Raw genomic sequence first — 15,855 nt, 5'->3', positions numbered from 1 at the left:
AGCGAGGGCCAGCTGGCTGCAAATCATTCGGTTACGGCGGGAAGGTCTCGGCAGTGGCCTTCGATTGCCCTGGACTCACATTGTGTCGTTTTTGCTCTTTTTCCAGGGCCGGTTCGTACAGCTAGCCTGCGACAAACACGGCAGCCGAGTCCTTGACCAGATCTGGAACTCGGTGCCCATTGGAATGAAGCAGGCCATTGCCGAGGAACTCGGTGAGCGACTTTCAACCTTCTCGTCCCTTTTAGAAGCTGTGTTTTTTTTTTTGGTCCCCTTCTTCCCGTTCGCTGCGTCGAGTTGGCAACTCGGGCTGGCAAAGGTTGGGCAGCAGTCCCCTCCTTGGGCCTCTGTACTTGAAGAGTGAGCGCGGGGGGGCGGGGTGGGGGAGGAGGGGAGAAAGGCAGTTCCTGCTGGGGAGAGACCCGGGATGGAGGTGAGGAAAGAAAGACTTGCATTTATATAGCGCCTTTCACGACCACCGCACGTCTCCAAGCTCTTTACAGCCAACGCAGTATAGTCACTGTTGTATTGTGGGAAACGCCAATTTGCGCACAGCAAGCTCCCACAGGCAGCAATGTGATAATGACCCAGATAAACAGTTTTTTTGTTATGTTGACTGAGGGATCAATATTGGCCCCAGGACCCCGGGGATAGCTCCCCCTGCTCTTCGAAATAGTGGCCATGGGATCTTGTACATCCACCTGGGAGAGCAGACGGGGCCTCGGTTTAAAGTCTCGTACGAAAGACGCCACCTCCCACAGTGCGGCACTCCCTCAGCCCTGCACTGGGAGTGTCGGCCTTGATTTTTGTGCTCAAGCCCCTGGAGTGGGACTTGAACCCACAACCTTCTGACTCAAGAGGCGAGGGTGCTGCCCACTGAGACACAGCTGACACTTCAATGGACCTTGGTGGATGGAGAGGAGGTGGTGAGGATGGACCTGTAGTCTGTTGGGGGGAGCTTAGGGAGTATCGACCTGCTGTGGGGGGCAGGGTGAGGAGAGAGATCCAGAGATGGGGTTGGAGGGACCTGGGGCCGGGGGCGGGGGGGGGTGGATAGAGAGATCCTTTATTGCAAGGGGGGTGGATTATAAAAGCAGAGAAGTCCTGCTACAACTGTACAGGGTATTGGTGAGGCCACACCTGGAGTACTGCGTGCAGTTTTAGTCTCCGTATTTAAGGAGGGATATACTTGCATTGGAGGTAGTGCAGAGAAGGTTCATAAGAACATAACATAAGAGCATAAGAATTAGGAACAGGAGTAGGCCATCTAGCCCCCTCGAGCCTGCTCCGCCATTCAACAAGATCATGGCTGATCTGGCCGTGGACTCAGCTCCACTTACCCGCCCGCTCCCCGTAACCCTTAATTCCCTTATTGGTTAAAAATCTATCTCTCTGTGACTTGAATACATTCAATGAGCTAGCCTCAACTGCTTCCTTGGGCAGAGAATTCCACAGATTCACAACCCTCTGGGAGAAGAAATTCCTTCTCAACTCGGTTTTAAATTGTCTCCCCCGTATTTTGAGGCTGTGCCCCCTAGTTCTAGTCTCCCCGACCAGTGGAAACAACCTCTCTGCCTCTATCTTGTCTATCCCTTTCATTATTTTAAATGTTTCTATAAGATCACCCCTCATCCTTCTGAACTCCAACGAGTAAAGACCCGTGAGATTGATTCCTGAGAAGAGGGGGTTGTCCTATGAGGAAAGGTTGAGCAGGTTGGGCCTCTACTCATTGGAGTTTAGAAGAATGAGAGGTGATCTTATTGAAACGTGTAAGATTCTGAGGGGGCTCGACAGGGTAGATGCAGAGAGGATGTTTCCCCTCGTGGGGGAGACTAGAACTAGGGGGCATGGTCTTAGAATAAGGGGCCGCCCATTTAAAACTGAGATGAGGAGGAATTTCTTCTCTCGGAGGGTTGTAAATCTGTGGAATTCTCTGCCCCAGAGAGCTGTGGAGGCTGGGTCATTGAATATATTTAAGGTGGAGATAGACAGATTTTTGAGCGATAAGGGAGTGAAGGGTTATGGGGAGCGGGCGGGGAAGTGGAGCTGAGTCCATGATCGGATCAGCCACGATCGTATTGAATGGCGGAGCAGGCTCGAGGGGCCGAATGGCCGACTCCTGCTCCGATTTCTGATGTTGACCCGGGGATGGAGGTGAGGGGGTATTTGGGGCAGTGTAGCTGAGGAGGGGACCGGCGGAGAGGGGTGAAAGGTTAAGGGACTCCAGGGACGGAGAAGAGGAGGGACCCTTTGGAGAAGCTGGATTCGCGGACCCCAGCTTGGGGCGTTCCCAAAGTCGGGAAAATGATCCCCCCTCCCCCCGCGGCGTATCGTTGTCCAGTGACCCCCTTTCATCTGGCAGAATCTCCGAGCCACTCGCAACTCACCCCTGCTCCTTTCCTTTTGCGTTGCGTTGCAGCTGCCCGAGAGCGCGAGCTGCGCAGTGACCCGATTGGCCATCACATCGCCCGGAACTTCGCCCTGGCGCACTTCGTGAAGCGCCGGCGAGATTGGGACGAACACCAGGCGGCGGAGAGCAAGCGGCGGAAGGTGTTCGCCGAACTGCTGGCGGATTGAAGGACGCGGGAGCGAGAGAGGGAGGGTGGCGAGGTCGAGAGAGAGAGAGAGAGAGGGTCAGCGGGCATCGCCCTCCTGAATCGCGCCACGGGAGCGGAAACGTGAACATCCCTTGCCGCCGTCGGACCTGGGCCGCCATCTTTGCGTCCCCGACAGACCCGCGGCGCTGGATTTGAAACGCGTCGGTCGGTCGAGACGGAACTTTAATCCCGTGTGCCGAAGCTCACTCACCTTTCCCTGTGTGTCGAGGCCAGGCAACAACTGGCGAGGGAAAGCCAGTTCATCTCCTGCCGGTCCTTCTGACCGTTACCAACCCGGCCTCTTCCCCCGAGAGCAGGTTCCCCAGGGTTTACCAGCAGCCGGTAACCTATAGCGACACAGCCCGACAATTGGCCGCTAATTGTTCATACCACTTCCCCCCCCCCCACCCCCCCCCCACGGCGACGATCCGGGGACAGGCCATCTCCACAGCTGAACATGACTGTGATCCAGACTGTCCGTGAGCAGTGCCACAGGGGGTCGGGTCCAAACACAGCCCCTCCCCAGGATCAGTCCAGGAATTAAAGGGGAGGTGGAATCGCACGTCGACTGTTTAACCCTGCACTCGCTGACGTCTCCCAGCATTCCCTCCCTGCGCTTGGCTGACAGACCGGCGACCGGCTGACACCACATTCCATCGGTCATGTTTTAATGCCTGATCAGAATGGATAAGTTGTACAATAAAGGTTCCGACTGATGCACACACTGACTCCGTGACTAACCCGAGTAAAGGTATTTATATAACCACCTCGTCACATCCATCAGAAACATCCCCACGAACTTCACAGCCAACGGAAATACCTTGAAGCGCAGTCACTGTCGCTTTGTTAGGCGAATAGGGCAGCCATTTTGTGCACAGCAAGATCCAACAAACGGCGATGAGCTGAATGACCGAGTTAAACTGATTTTTTTTTAAAGTGGTGTTGGCTGAGGGCTAAATATTGGCCCCGGGACACCGGGGAAAACTTCCCCCTTGCGCTTCTTCCAGTACTGACCACGGGATCTTTATCGTCCACCTGAGAGGGCAGACGGGGCTCTTGGTTTAATGTCTCATCCGAAAGACGGCACCTCCGACAGTGCGGCGCTCCCTCAGTACTGCCCCTCCGACAGTGCGGCGCTCCCTCAGTACTGCCCCTCCGACAGTGCGGCGCTCCCTTAGTACTGCCCCTCCGACAGTGCGGGGCTCCCTCAGTACCGCCCCTCCGACAGTGCGGGGCTCCCTCACTACTGTACCTCCGACAGTGCGGCGCTCCCTCAGTACTGCCCCTCCGACAGTGCGGGGCTCCCTCAGTACTACCCCTCCGACAGTGCGGCGCTCCCTCAGTACCGCCCCTCCGACAGTGCGGCGCTCCCTCAGTACCGCCCCTCCGACAGTGCGGCGCTCCCTCAGTACCGCCCCTCCGACATGCGGGGCTCCCTCAGTACTGCCCCTCCGACAGTGCAACACTCCCTCAGTACCGGAGCCAGGATTGTGGGCCCTGGATTATGGGGCTCGAGTCTCTGGAGCGGGGACTGGAACCCACGACCTTCTGACCCGGAAGTGAGAGTGTGAGACCCACTGAGCCACGGCTGACATTTTGATTTTAGCCTGGAAATGTTGCTGAGTGTTCCTTGCTTAATCAGCTGCAGTGACGGAGGGGCTTCACAGGGGGGCAGGGACAAGCTCTCCCTGGCTGGCCTCCCACATTCTACCTACATAAACTCAAGGTGATCCAAAACTCGGCTGCCCCGTGTCCTAACTCGCACCAAGTCCCGCTCACCAATCACCCCCTGTGCTCACTGCCCCCGTGTCCTAACTCGCACCGAGTCCCGCTCACCAATCACCCCCTGTGCTCACTGCCCCCGTGTCCTAACTCGCACCGAGTCCCGCTCACCCATCACCCCCTGTGCTCACTGCCCCCGTGTCCTAACTCGCACCGAGTCCCGCTCACCCATCACCCCCTGTGCTCACTGCCCCCGTGTCCTAACTCGCACCGAGTCCCGCTCACCCATCACCCCCTGTGCTCACTGCCCCGTGTCCTAACTTGCACCGAGTCCTGCTCACCCATCACCCCCTGTGCTCACTGCTCCGTGTCCTAACTCGCACCGAGTCCCGCTCACCCATCACCCCCTGTGCTCACTGCCCCGTGTCCTAACTCGCACCGAGTCCCGCTCACCCATCACCCCCTGTGCTCACTGCCCCGTGTCCTAACTCGCACCGAGTCCCGCTCACCCATCACCCCCTGTGCTCACTACCCCGTGTCCTAACTCGCACCGAGTCCCGCTCACCCATCACCCCCTGTGCTCACTGCCCCGTGTCCTAACTCGCACCCAGTCCCGCTCACCCATCACCCCCTGTGCTCACTGCCCCGTGTCCTAACTCGCACCAAGTCCCACTCACCCATCACCCCCTGTGCTCACTTCCCCGTGTCCTAACTCGCACCAAGTCCCACTCACCCATCACCCCCTGTGCTCACTGCCCCGTGTCCTAACTGGCACCCAGTCGCGCTCACCCATCACTCCCTGTGCTCACTGACCTACATTGGCTCCCGGTTAAGCAACGCCTCGATTTCAAAATTCTCATCCTTGTTTACAAATCCCTCCATGGCCCTCGCCCCTCCCTATTTCTGTAATCTCCTCCAGCCCCACAACCCCCCGGGATGTCTGCGCTCCTCTAATTCTGCCCTCCTGACCATCCCTGATTATAATCGCTCCACCATCGGTGGCCGTGCCTTCTGTTGCCTGGGCCCCAAGCTCTGGAACTCCCTCCCTAAACCTCTCCGCCTCTCTACCTCTCTCTCCTCCTTCAAGACGCTCCTTAAAACCTACCTCTGTGACCCAGCTTTTGGTCACCTGCCCTAATTTCTTCTGTGGCTCGGGGTCACATTTATTGTTTTGTCTTAAAACATTCCTGTGAATTGCCTTGGGATGTTTTAAAGGCAATATATAAATACAAGTGTTGTTCTCTGTATCCCTGCAATGGAAAAACTCCACAATCCTTCAGTCATTAAACAAACGTTATTTTTTTATTAACATTTGACTGCCCCACTCCTGCCCTTTCCTGCCTCTTCTCCCGCCCCCCCGAGACCCCTTCCTTCAAGTAAGAATTATTGCGGCCAATTAAAATGAACTGTTTTAACTTGCAGAGGGTTGTTTACGATGTCACTTCCTGTGCGAAACACAAGCCCAAAAAAAGCAACATTCAGACTTTAATTTTCGTATCCTCCGTAGCCACACTGGTTTAACTTGACACGAAGCCTTTTGAAATAAATAAATGATGACGTAGTATTTACAGCACAGAAACAGGACATTGAGCCCAACAGGTCCGTGCCGGTGTTTATGCTGCACACGAGTCTTCTCCCACTGCTATTACATCTCGCCCCATCAACATTACCTTCGATCCCTTTCTCCCTGTGTGTTTATCCAGCCTCCCCTTAAATGCATCGATACTATTCGCCTCAACCACTCCCTGTGGGAGCGAGTTCCACATTCTCACCACTCTCTGGTTGCTCATGAATTGGTGACTATCTTCTATTCATCCTGAATCTAACCCGTGCCCCATTCTGTACCTGCCCTGGGAGTGTTTGATGGGACAGTGTAGAGGGAGCTTTACTCTGTATCTAACCCCGTGGTGTACCTGTCCTGGGAGTGTTTGATGGGACAGTGTAGAGGGAGCTTTACTCTGTATCTAACCCCCTGTACCTGCCCTGGGAGTGTTTGATGGGACAGTGTAGAGGGAGCTTTACTCTGTATCTAACCTCGTGCTGTACCTGCCCTGGGAGTGTTTGATGGGACAGTGTAGAGGGAGCTTTACTCTGTATCTAACCCCGTGCTGTACCTGCCCTGGGAGTGTTTGATGGGACAGTGTTGAGGGAGCTTTACTCTGTATCTAACCCCGTGCTGTACCTGCCCTGGGAGTGTTTGATGGGACAGTGTAGAGGGAGCTTTACTCTGTATCTAACCCCCTGTACCTGCCCTGGGAGTGTTTGATGAGACAGTGTAGAGGGAGCTTTACTCTGTATCTAACCCCCTGTACCCGACCTGGGAGTGTTTGATGGGACAGTGTAGAGGGAGCTTTACTCTGTATCTAACCCCGTGCTGTACCTGCCCTGGGAGTGTTTGATGGGACAGTGTTGAGGGAGCTTTACTCTGTATCTAACCCCGTGCTGTACCTGCCCTGGGAGTGTTTGATGGGACAGTGTAGAGGGAGCTTTACTCTGTATCTAACCCTTATATCTGCCCTGGGAGTGTTTGATGGGGCAGTGTAGAGGGAGCTTTATTCTGTATCTAACCCCGTGCTGTACCTGCCCTGGGAGTGTTTGATGGGACAGTGTAGAGGGAGCTTTACTCTGTATCTAACCCGTGCTGTACCTGCCCTGGGAGTGTTTGATGGGACAGTGTAGAGGGAGCTTTACTCTGTATCTAACCCGTGCTGTACCTGCCCTGGGAGTGTTTGATGGGACAGTGTAGAGGGAGCTTTACTCTGTATCTAACCCCCTGTACCTGCCCTGGGAGTGTTTGATGGGACAGTGTAGAGGGAACTTTACTCTGTATCTAACCCCGTGCTGTACCTGCCCTGGGAGTGTTTGATGGGGCAGTGTAGAGGGAGCTTTACTCTGTATCTAACCCGTGCTGTACCAGCCCTGGGAGTGTTTGATGGGACAGTGTAGAGGGAACTTTACTCTGTATCTAACCCGTGCTGTACCAGCCCTGGGAGTGTTTGATGGGACAGTGTAGAGGGAACTTTACTCTGTATCTAACCCGTGCTGTACCAGCCCTGGGAGTGTTTGATGGGACAGTGTCGAGGGGACATTCCATAGAATATACAGCACAGAAACAGGCCATTCGGCCCAACTGGTCTACGATATGCAGAGCCTCTTCCCACCCTATCAGCATAACCTTCTATCCCTTTCTCCCTCATGTGTTTATCCAACTTCGCCTTAAATGTATCTATGCTAGTCTCCTCAGCCACTCCCTGTGGCGGCATACTTGTACTGGAGGCTGAGAGAAGGTTCACTAAAAGCAGGGAAGCCCTGCTACAACTGTACAGGGTATTGGTGAGGTCACACGTTCACTCGGTTGATTCCGGAGATGAGGGGGTTGACTTATGAGGAAAGATTGAGTAGGTTGGGCCTCTACTCGTTGGAATTCAGAAGAGTGAGGTGATCTGATTGAAACATATAAGATGACAAGGTGGATGCAGAGAGGATGTTTCCATTGATAGGGGAAACTAAAACTAGGGGACATCGTCTTAGAATAAGAGGCAGCCCATTTAAAATGAGGAGGAATTTCTTTGAGGGTTGTAAATCTGTGGAATTCTCTGCCCCAGAGAGCTGTGGAGGCTGGGTCATTGAATAAATTTAAGGCGGAGATAGACAGATTTTTGAGCGATAACATAGAAAATAGGTGCAGGAGTAGGCCATTCGGCCCTTCGAGCCTGCACCGCCATTCAATGAGTTCATGGCTGAACATGCAACTTCAGTACCCCATTCCTGCTTTCTCGCCATACCCCTTGATCCCCCGAGTAGTAAGGGCTACATCTAACTCCTTCTTGAATATATTTAGTGAATTGGCCTCAACAACTTTCTGTGGTAGAGAATTCCACAGGTTCACCACTCTCTGGGTGAAGAAGTTTCTCCTTATCTCGGTCCTAAATGGCTTCCCCCTTATCCTTAGACTGTGACCCCTGGTTCTGGGACTTCCCCAACATCGGGAACGTTCTTCCTGCATCTAACCTGTCTAACCCCGTCAGAATTTTACACGTTTCTATAAGGGAGTAAAGGGTTATGGGAAGTGTAGCTGAGTCCATGATCGGACCAGCCCTGATCTTATCCAATGGCAGAGCAGCCTCGAGGGGCCGAACGGCCTAAATGTAAACGGTGCCTCGCGTATTTAAAATGAATTGAATGCAGTTTGGGGGCCGAGATTGAGCACCTCACCGCCCGCTGCTGTCGACATTCCTCTGGTCGATCCGCCCAGTGGCACTTTCGAGGTGGCCTGGCGCGGGCGGGAGGGAGGGGAGAGCCACTGGGAACCGTCAGCGGACGGCCGAGTGGCGCGGCCGAGCGCCCAGATTCCTGCGGGCAGGACTGGCTGGAGGCAGGACTGGCCCCCCCCCCCCCCCCCCAGCAGTGAGTATGAACATGCTGGAAAAAAAAGGTTAGTGAACCTTTTATAAATATATATTTTTTTTTTTCCCCCCCCCCCCCTCCCACAGTGACTTACCTGCACTGGGGGTGGGGTCCCCTGAAGGTGGTCAGATAGTTCAAAAGATTTTCCCCGGGGGTTTTTCTTCCCCGCTCTCCCACCCTCCGGGGGACCTGACTCCACCCTCGGCGGCAAGCGCCTCTGCCGCCGAGAACGAGAGCTCTTCCCGCCCGCTGTCGCCCCAGATTGGTGGCGTACGTGGTCCACTTGCCGACCTTCGAGGGACCTCGGCGATGCATATCCCGGCCAAAGTACCGCCTGGTACCTCGGCGGCCGCCAGAGGCACTTTGGGCGGGCCACATTCGCCCCCTTAATGTTTTAGGAATAAAAATAAAAATTTTTTGCATTTTTCTTAGTGTTTTAATAGGGTTAAGAATAAACTTGCCTTAATGGACAGGATTTTCGATATGAAAATGAGTGATTCTATTTACATTTTTCCATGCTTAGGCCGGTAAAAGTAAGCTATGCGCCTGCTTTTACCAGGCGTCAAGAGTTTGAAGGACACTCACTGTGCAGGAGTTCGGCAAATGGGCCAAATCTCCGCCCCTCGGGTGCCCGTCTCCCGGAGGGGGGGGAGGGGGGGGGTGTGCGCGTTGGATCTGCCCGAAGAGATCTTGCCAGATTGCAAAAAGCCGGCTCTCTGCGCGTGCCCATCGAGCGCCGAGAACCGGCGTTTCCGAGGCCCCTGGGTGCGTGTTTTGGTCTTTCCCGGCATTTAGTGGGAGGAAATTTCTGCTCGTCCCGAACTGGATGTGGGACAAGCAGTGTGACAAGTTAAGAGACCGTGGAGGGATTGGAGAGAAGTGGTGGTGAGGTAGAGCTGGGTGTCGTCCGCGTACGCGTGGATACCGAGGCTGTGTTTTCGGACAATGTCAACGATGAGCAACGTGCAGATGAGAAAGAGAGGACCTTGGCGCACAGAAGAAAAAGACTTGGATTTATATAGCGCCTTTCACGACCACTGGACGTCCCAAAGAGCTTTTACAGCTAATGAAGTACTTTCAGGGATCTGAAAAGAAGGACTACACCCAGCCTGTGTGTATTTTAGTGAATCGGGGCCCAGGAGAGGCGAGGGGCCCAGGGACAGCACGGGCCCAGCCCACACTGTGCGGTATGTGCGCGCACTGGGTCCGTGCAGCAGAGCTGGTCTCCAGTCGTCCTGGTTAACCCTTGCCCCTGGACCAAGACCTCGCTCTGTCAAGCCCCGTGTGGTGGCTGGTGTGCAACGGTCACCCCACGTTAAACAAACCCACACACAGGGCATCTTCCACCCTTCAACGTGTAGTTCAGGATCTGGAATTGTTCGGTCCTTCATTGAAACACCTAGGAACTCATCCCTTTTTGACCGGGAAGCAAGTCATCCTCGATACGAGGGATCGCCAATGATGATGACTTTTGGAGTGCAGACTCTGTTGAGATGTGTGGGAAACGCGGCGGCCAATTGTCACCCAGCAAGCTCCCACAAACAGCAACGTGATAGTGACCAGATCGTCTTGTTTTTTTTTGTATGATGTTGATTGAGGGACAAGTATTGGCCCCAGGACCCCGGGGATAACTCCCCCCCCCCCATAACTCCCCCCCCCCCCCTGCTCTTCTTCCAAATAGTGGCCACGGGATCTTTTGCATCCACCTGAGAGAGCAGACGGGGCCCTCGGTTTAACGTCTCATCCGAAAGACGGCACCTCCGACAGTGCGGCACTCCCTCAGCACTGCCCTGGGAGTGTCAGTCTCGATTTGTGTGCTCAAGTCCCTGGAGTGCGAATGAGAGGTGATCTCATTGAAACGTGTAAGATTCCCGAGGGGGCTCGACAGGGTCGATGCTGGGAGGCTGTTTTCCCCTCCCCCCCCCCCCCCCCCCCCCCTGGTTGGAGAGTCTAGAACCTGGGCGGGGGTTGTCACAGTCTCCGGATAAAGGGTCGGCCCATTTAGGACCGAGACGAGGAGGAATCTCTTCACTCCGAGGGCTGTGAACCTTACCCAGTTGGCCAATCGGAGTGGGGGGAGGGGGCATGGTTTCTGCTGACTGGTTATCCCTCCTAATCTCGGGCCCCAAACGATCGGGAGGATTCCCTTGGACTTTGCACCACTTGTGCTGGGCTCAGAGTTCAGGTAGCTGGAATTCAAGCCCCTCCCTTTTGCTCGAATCATCCCGGCCGTGATTTAATCAACAAACACTTTGCCTCGTCCAAAACCGACGTGTGCCCGCCACTGGGTCAAAAGTCCGGGGGAGGGGGGAGGTGAGCTGAATTTTTTTCAAAGGACGGTCGAGGAACTCGAAAGGCAACCAGGGGGCCCCAGGCCGCTTCCCGTCTGCAAGGGTCGAACGTTCCAGCGATCAGTCCTCATGGAGTACACCAAAGCTCGGGACTACGTGTCCTCTTCGGCCTCCTCGCTGATCAGGTCAGATTGCTTGTGTTCTACCTGCTTTCGAGGAGTCTTGTTCTCTCCCCCTCCCCGGCTCCAGACAATCGAGCCCCCACAATCCAGGGCCAACAGTGCCAATACTGAGTGGCTCCGCTGCACTGTCGGAGGTGTTGTCTTCTGAGATGAGGAGGGAATGTCTTCTCTCGGAGGGTGGTAAATCTGTGGAATTCGCTGCCTCAGAGAGCTGTGGAGTCTGGGTCATTGAATATATTTAAAGACAGGGATAGACAGTTTCTTAACCGATAAGGGGATAAGGGGTTATGGGGAGTGGGCGGGGAAGTGGAGCCGAGTCCATGATCGGATCGGCCGTGATCGTATTAACATAGAAACATAGAAAATAGGTGCAGGAGTAGGCCATTCGGCCCTTCTAGCGTGCACCGCCATTCAATGAGTTCATGGCTGAACATTCAACTTCAGTACCCCATTCCTGCTTTCTCGCCATACCCCTTGATCCCCCTAGTAGTAAGGACCTCATCTAACTCCTTTTTGAATATATTTAGTGAATTGGCCTCAACAACTTTCTGTGGTAGAGAATTCCACAGGTTCACCACTCTCTGGGTGAAGAAGTTCCTCCTCCGCATCTCGGTCCTAAATGGCAGAGCAGGCTCGAGGGGCCGAATGGCCGACTCCTGCTCCTATTGCTTTTATGTTCTGGACGAGACGTTAAACCGAGGGTCCCGTCTGCCCTCTCGGGGAGGTGGGGGGGGGGGAACTTAAAAGATCCCACGGACGCTATTTCGAAGACGAATTGGCAAGTTCTCCCCGGTGTCTTGGGGCCGATATTTAGCCCTCGGCCAATCTCACCAAAAAAAAACGTGATCTCATTTATCACACTACACCGGATGTACGGCCCAGAAACAGGCCATTGGGCCCAACCAGTCCATGCCGGCGTTTATGCTCCACTCGAGTCTCCTCCCGTCTTTCCTCCTCCAGATCTATCGGCATAACCCTCTGTTCCCTTCTCCCCCATACGCTTGTCCAGCCTCCCCTTAAATACATCGATACTGTTCGCCTCAACCCCTCCCTGTGGCAGCGAGTTCCACATTCTCACCGCTCTCTGGGTAAAGGAGTTTCTCCTAAATTCACCATTGAATTTCTTGGTGACTATCTTATATTGATGGCCTCTAGTTATGCTCTTCCCCACAAATGGAAACACACTCTCTCTATCCACTCTATCAAAACCTTTCATCATTTTAAAGACCTCTATTAGGTCACCCCTCAGCCTTTTTTCAAGAAAAAAGAGATCCAGCCTGTTCATCCTTTTCTGATATGTACACCCTCGCATTTCTGGTATCATCCTTGTAAATCTTCTCTGCACCCTCTCCAGTTCCTCTATATCTTTTTTATAAAACGGCGACCAGAACTGTACGCAGTGCTCCAAGTGTGGTCTAACCAAAGTTCGATACAGGTTTAGCATAACTTCCCTACTTTTCAATTCCATACCTCTAGAAATAAACCCTACTTCCCGGTTTGCCTTTTTTAACGGCCGAGCCCCGATTGGTCATCAGCGGCAGTGCGGCCTCCCCTTTAAGGGCCACTCATCCATTTCACCCAGAGTGCAGAGACAGCTTTTTGTTGCGTTGATTGAGGGATAAATATTGGCCCCAGGACACCGGGGATAACTCCCCCCTGCTCTTCTTCGAAATAGTGGCCATGGGATCTTTTAAGAATGGCTGAGAGAGAAGACGGGGCCTCGGTTTAAAGACGGCACCTCCGACAGTGCGGCGCTCCCTCAGCACTGCACTGGAGTGTCGGCCGAGATTTATGTGCTCGAGTCACATATCTACGATCTATATTAATGACTTGGATGAAGGGACCGAGTGTAACGTAGCCAAGTTTGCTGCTGATACAAAGATGGGCGGGAAAGCACATTGTGAGGAGGACACAAAAAATCTGCAAAAGAATATAGACAGGCCCAGTGAGTGGGCAAACATTTGGCAGATGGAGTATAATGTGGGAAAATGTGAGGTTATCCACTTTGGCAGAAAAAATAGAAAAGCAAATTATAATTTAAATGGAGAAAAATAGCAAAGTGCTGCAGTACAGCGGGACCTGGGGGTCCTTGTGCATGAAACACAAAAAAGTTAGTATGCAGGTACAGCAAGTGATCAGGAAGGCCAATGGAACGTTGGCCTTTATTGCAAAGGGGACTAGAGTATGAAAGCAGGGAAGTCCTGCTACAACTGTACAGGGTATTGGTGAGGTCACACGTTTACGAGGTTGATTCCGGAGATGAGGGGGTTGACTGATGAGATTGAGTAGGTTGGGCCTCTACACATTGGAGTTCAGAAGAATGAGAGGTGAACTTGTTGAAACTTATAAGACAATGAAGGGGGCTCGACAAGGTGGATGCAGAGAGGATATTTCTACTGATGGGGGAGACTAAAACCAGGGGAAGTAGTCTTAGAATAAGGGGCCGCCCATTTAAAATGGAGATGAGGAGGAATTTCTTCTCTGAGGGTTGTAAATCTGTGGAATTCTCTGCCCCAGAGAGCTGTGGAGGCTGGGTCATTGAATATATTTAAGGTGGAGATAGACAGATTTTTGAGCGATAAGGGAGTGAAGGGTTGTGGGGAGCGGGCGGGGAAGTGGAGCTGAGCCCATGATCGGATCAGCCGTGATCTTATTGAATGGCGGAGCGGGCTCGAGGGGCCGAATGGCCGACTCCAATTTCTTATGCCCCTGGAGTGGGACTTGAACCAACAAATCTTCTGACTCGGAGGCGAGTGTGCTGCCCACTGAGCCACAGCTGGCACTGTAAAGAGATGGGCAGAATGGCCTCTTTCTGTGCTGTAAGATTCTGTGGCCGAGAAATCTGTCTCGGGCGGTATCGAATCGGCCGCCCGTTCTGCGCAGCATCTGATATTTGGCCCGGCCTCGACTAGGCCTCAGGCTCTGGAGTGGGGGGCTCGACCCCACAGCCCCCTGACTGAGAGGTGAGGGTGAGTTAGACCGAAGGGAGCTGCGGCTGGCAAAAAGCAGTCGGGGCTCCTGCTCCTTGTCACGATCCAGAGACTTCTGCGAGAAGCTGTGCGTGTAATGGGGTAGGACGCGACAAAAAATATCATCGCCAAGTTATAAAAAGGATATAGAGGCATTGGAGAGGGTGCAGAGGTTTACAAGGATGATGCCAGAAATGTGAGGGTGCACATTATCAGGAAAGGGTGAACATGCTGGGTCTCTTTTTCTCTTGAAAAGGAAAGGCTGAGGGGTGCCCTAAGAACGTAAGAATTAGGAGCAGGAGTCGGCCATTCGGCCCCTCGAGCCTGCTCCGCCATTCAATGAGATCACGGCTGACCTTTGACCTCAACTGCACAGTCCCCATATCCCTCGATTCCCTTAATATCCACAAATCTATCGGTCTCAGCCTTGAATATACTCAAAGAGTGAGCCTCCACAGCCCTCTGAGGCAGAGAATTGCAAAGATTCACCCCCCTCTGAGTGAAGAAGTTTCTCCTCATCTCAGTCCTAAATGGCCGGCCCCTTATCCTGAGACTGTGTGACCCCCTGGTTCTAGACTCCCCAGCCCCAGGGGAAACACCCTCCCTGCATCTACCCTGTCAAGCCCTGTAAGAATGTTGTATGTTTCAATGAGATCGCCTTTCATTCTTCTAAACTCTAGAGAATATCGGCCTAGTCTGCTCAATCTCTCCTCATAGGACAATCCCCCCATCCCAGGAATCAGTCTGGTGAACCTTCGTTGCACTCCCTCTATGGCAAGTATATCCTTCCTTCGGGAAGGAGACCCAAACTGTACACAATACTCCAGGTGTGGTCACACCAGGGCCCGATATAAGACCTCTTTACTCTTAGATTCAAATCCTCTTGTAATAAAGGCCAACAAACTATTTGCTTTCACCTCGAGTTCCCTGCCCGTTCTCATTGCACAATTCTAGATCTAAAATAGCCTGCTCGACATGCTGATCTAGAAAACTATCTTGTGTACCATCCATGAATTCATCCTCCACACTATATTTCCACTTCAAGCACCTGGGTTTCAATCCAGCCACAGACAGAGGGGGCTGAGGGTCCCTGGTGGGGTCCTGGGTGGAGGGAGGCCTTCCTCAGAACCCCAGTTGTACTAGCCCCTTCTCTGCAATTATAACCTCTCGTTCACAAGGTAATTACAGCCACTCAGCCCATCTTATAACATAACGTAAGAAATAGGAGCAGGAGTCGGCCATTCGGCCCCTCGAGCCTGCTCCGCCATCCAATAAGATCATGGCTGATCATTCACCTCAGTACCCCTTTCCTGCTTTCTCTCCATACCTCTTGATCCCTTTAGCCGTCAGGGCCATACCTAACTCCTTCTTCCTCCATGGCAAGTATATCCTTCCTTAGGTCAGGAGACCAAAACTGTGCACAATACGCCAGGTGTGGTCTCACCAGGGCCCGATATAATTGCAGTAAGACCTCTTGACTTTTATACTCAAATCTTCCTGTAATAAAGGCCAACATACCATTTGAAACATAGAAAATAGGTGCAGGAGTAGGCCATTCGGCCCTTCGAGCCTGCACCACCATTCAATGAGATCATGGCTGAACATGCAACTTCAGTAGTCCATTCCTGCTTTCTCGCCATACCCCTTGATCCCCTGAGTAGTAAGGACTACATCTAACTCCTTTTTGAAT

General features: G+C 53.2%; 1 protein-coding gene across 1 annotated transcript in view; it reads left to right on the top strand.

The window, feature by feature from the left end:
• The window catches only part of LOC139235681 (nucleolar protein 9-like), a 66,279-nt gene extending 62,957 nt beyond the window's left edge, over positions 1 to 3,322 (top strand). Inside the window, exons 10-11 of the mRNA XM_070866721.1 lie at positions 107 to 212; positions 2,417 to 3,322. Of these exons, the coding sequence (XP_070722822.1) occupies positions 107 to 212; positions 2,417 to 2,574 (264 nt within the window). The 3' untranslated portion in view covers positions 2,575 to 3,322. The remainder of the gene's footprint in view (positions 1 to 106; positions 213 to 2,416) is intronic.
• The last annotated feature ends 12,533 nt before the right edge of the window (positions 3,323 to 15,855 follow it).

Source organism: Pristiophorus japonicus, chromosome 23 (assembly GCF_044704955.1).
Source record: "Pristiophorus japonicus isolate sPriJap1 chromosome 23, sPriJap1.hap1, whole genome shotgun sequence".
Taxonomy (NCBI): domain Eukaryota; kingdom Metazoa; phylum Chordata; class Chondrichthyes; family Pristiophoridae; genus Pristiophorus; species Pristiophorus japonicus.
The sequence above is the reverse complement of the archived record's forward strand: the minus strand, read 5'-3'. Positions and strand labels throughout refer to the sequence as shown.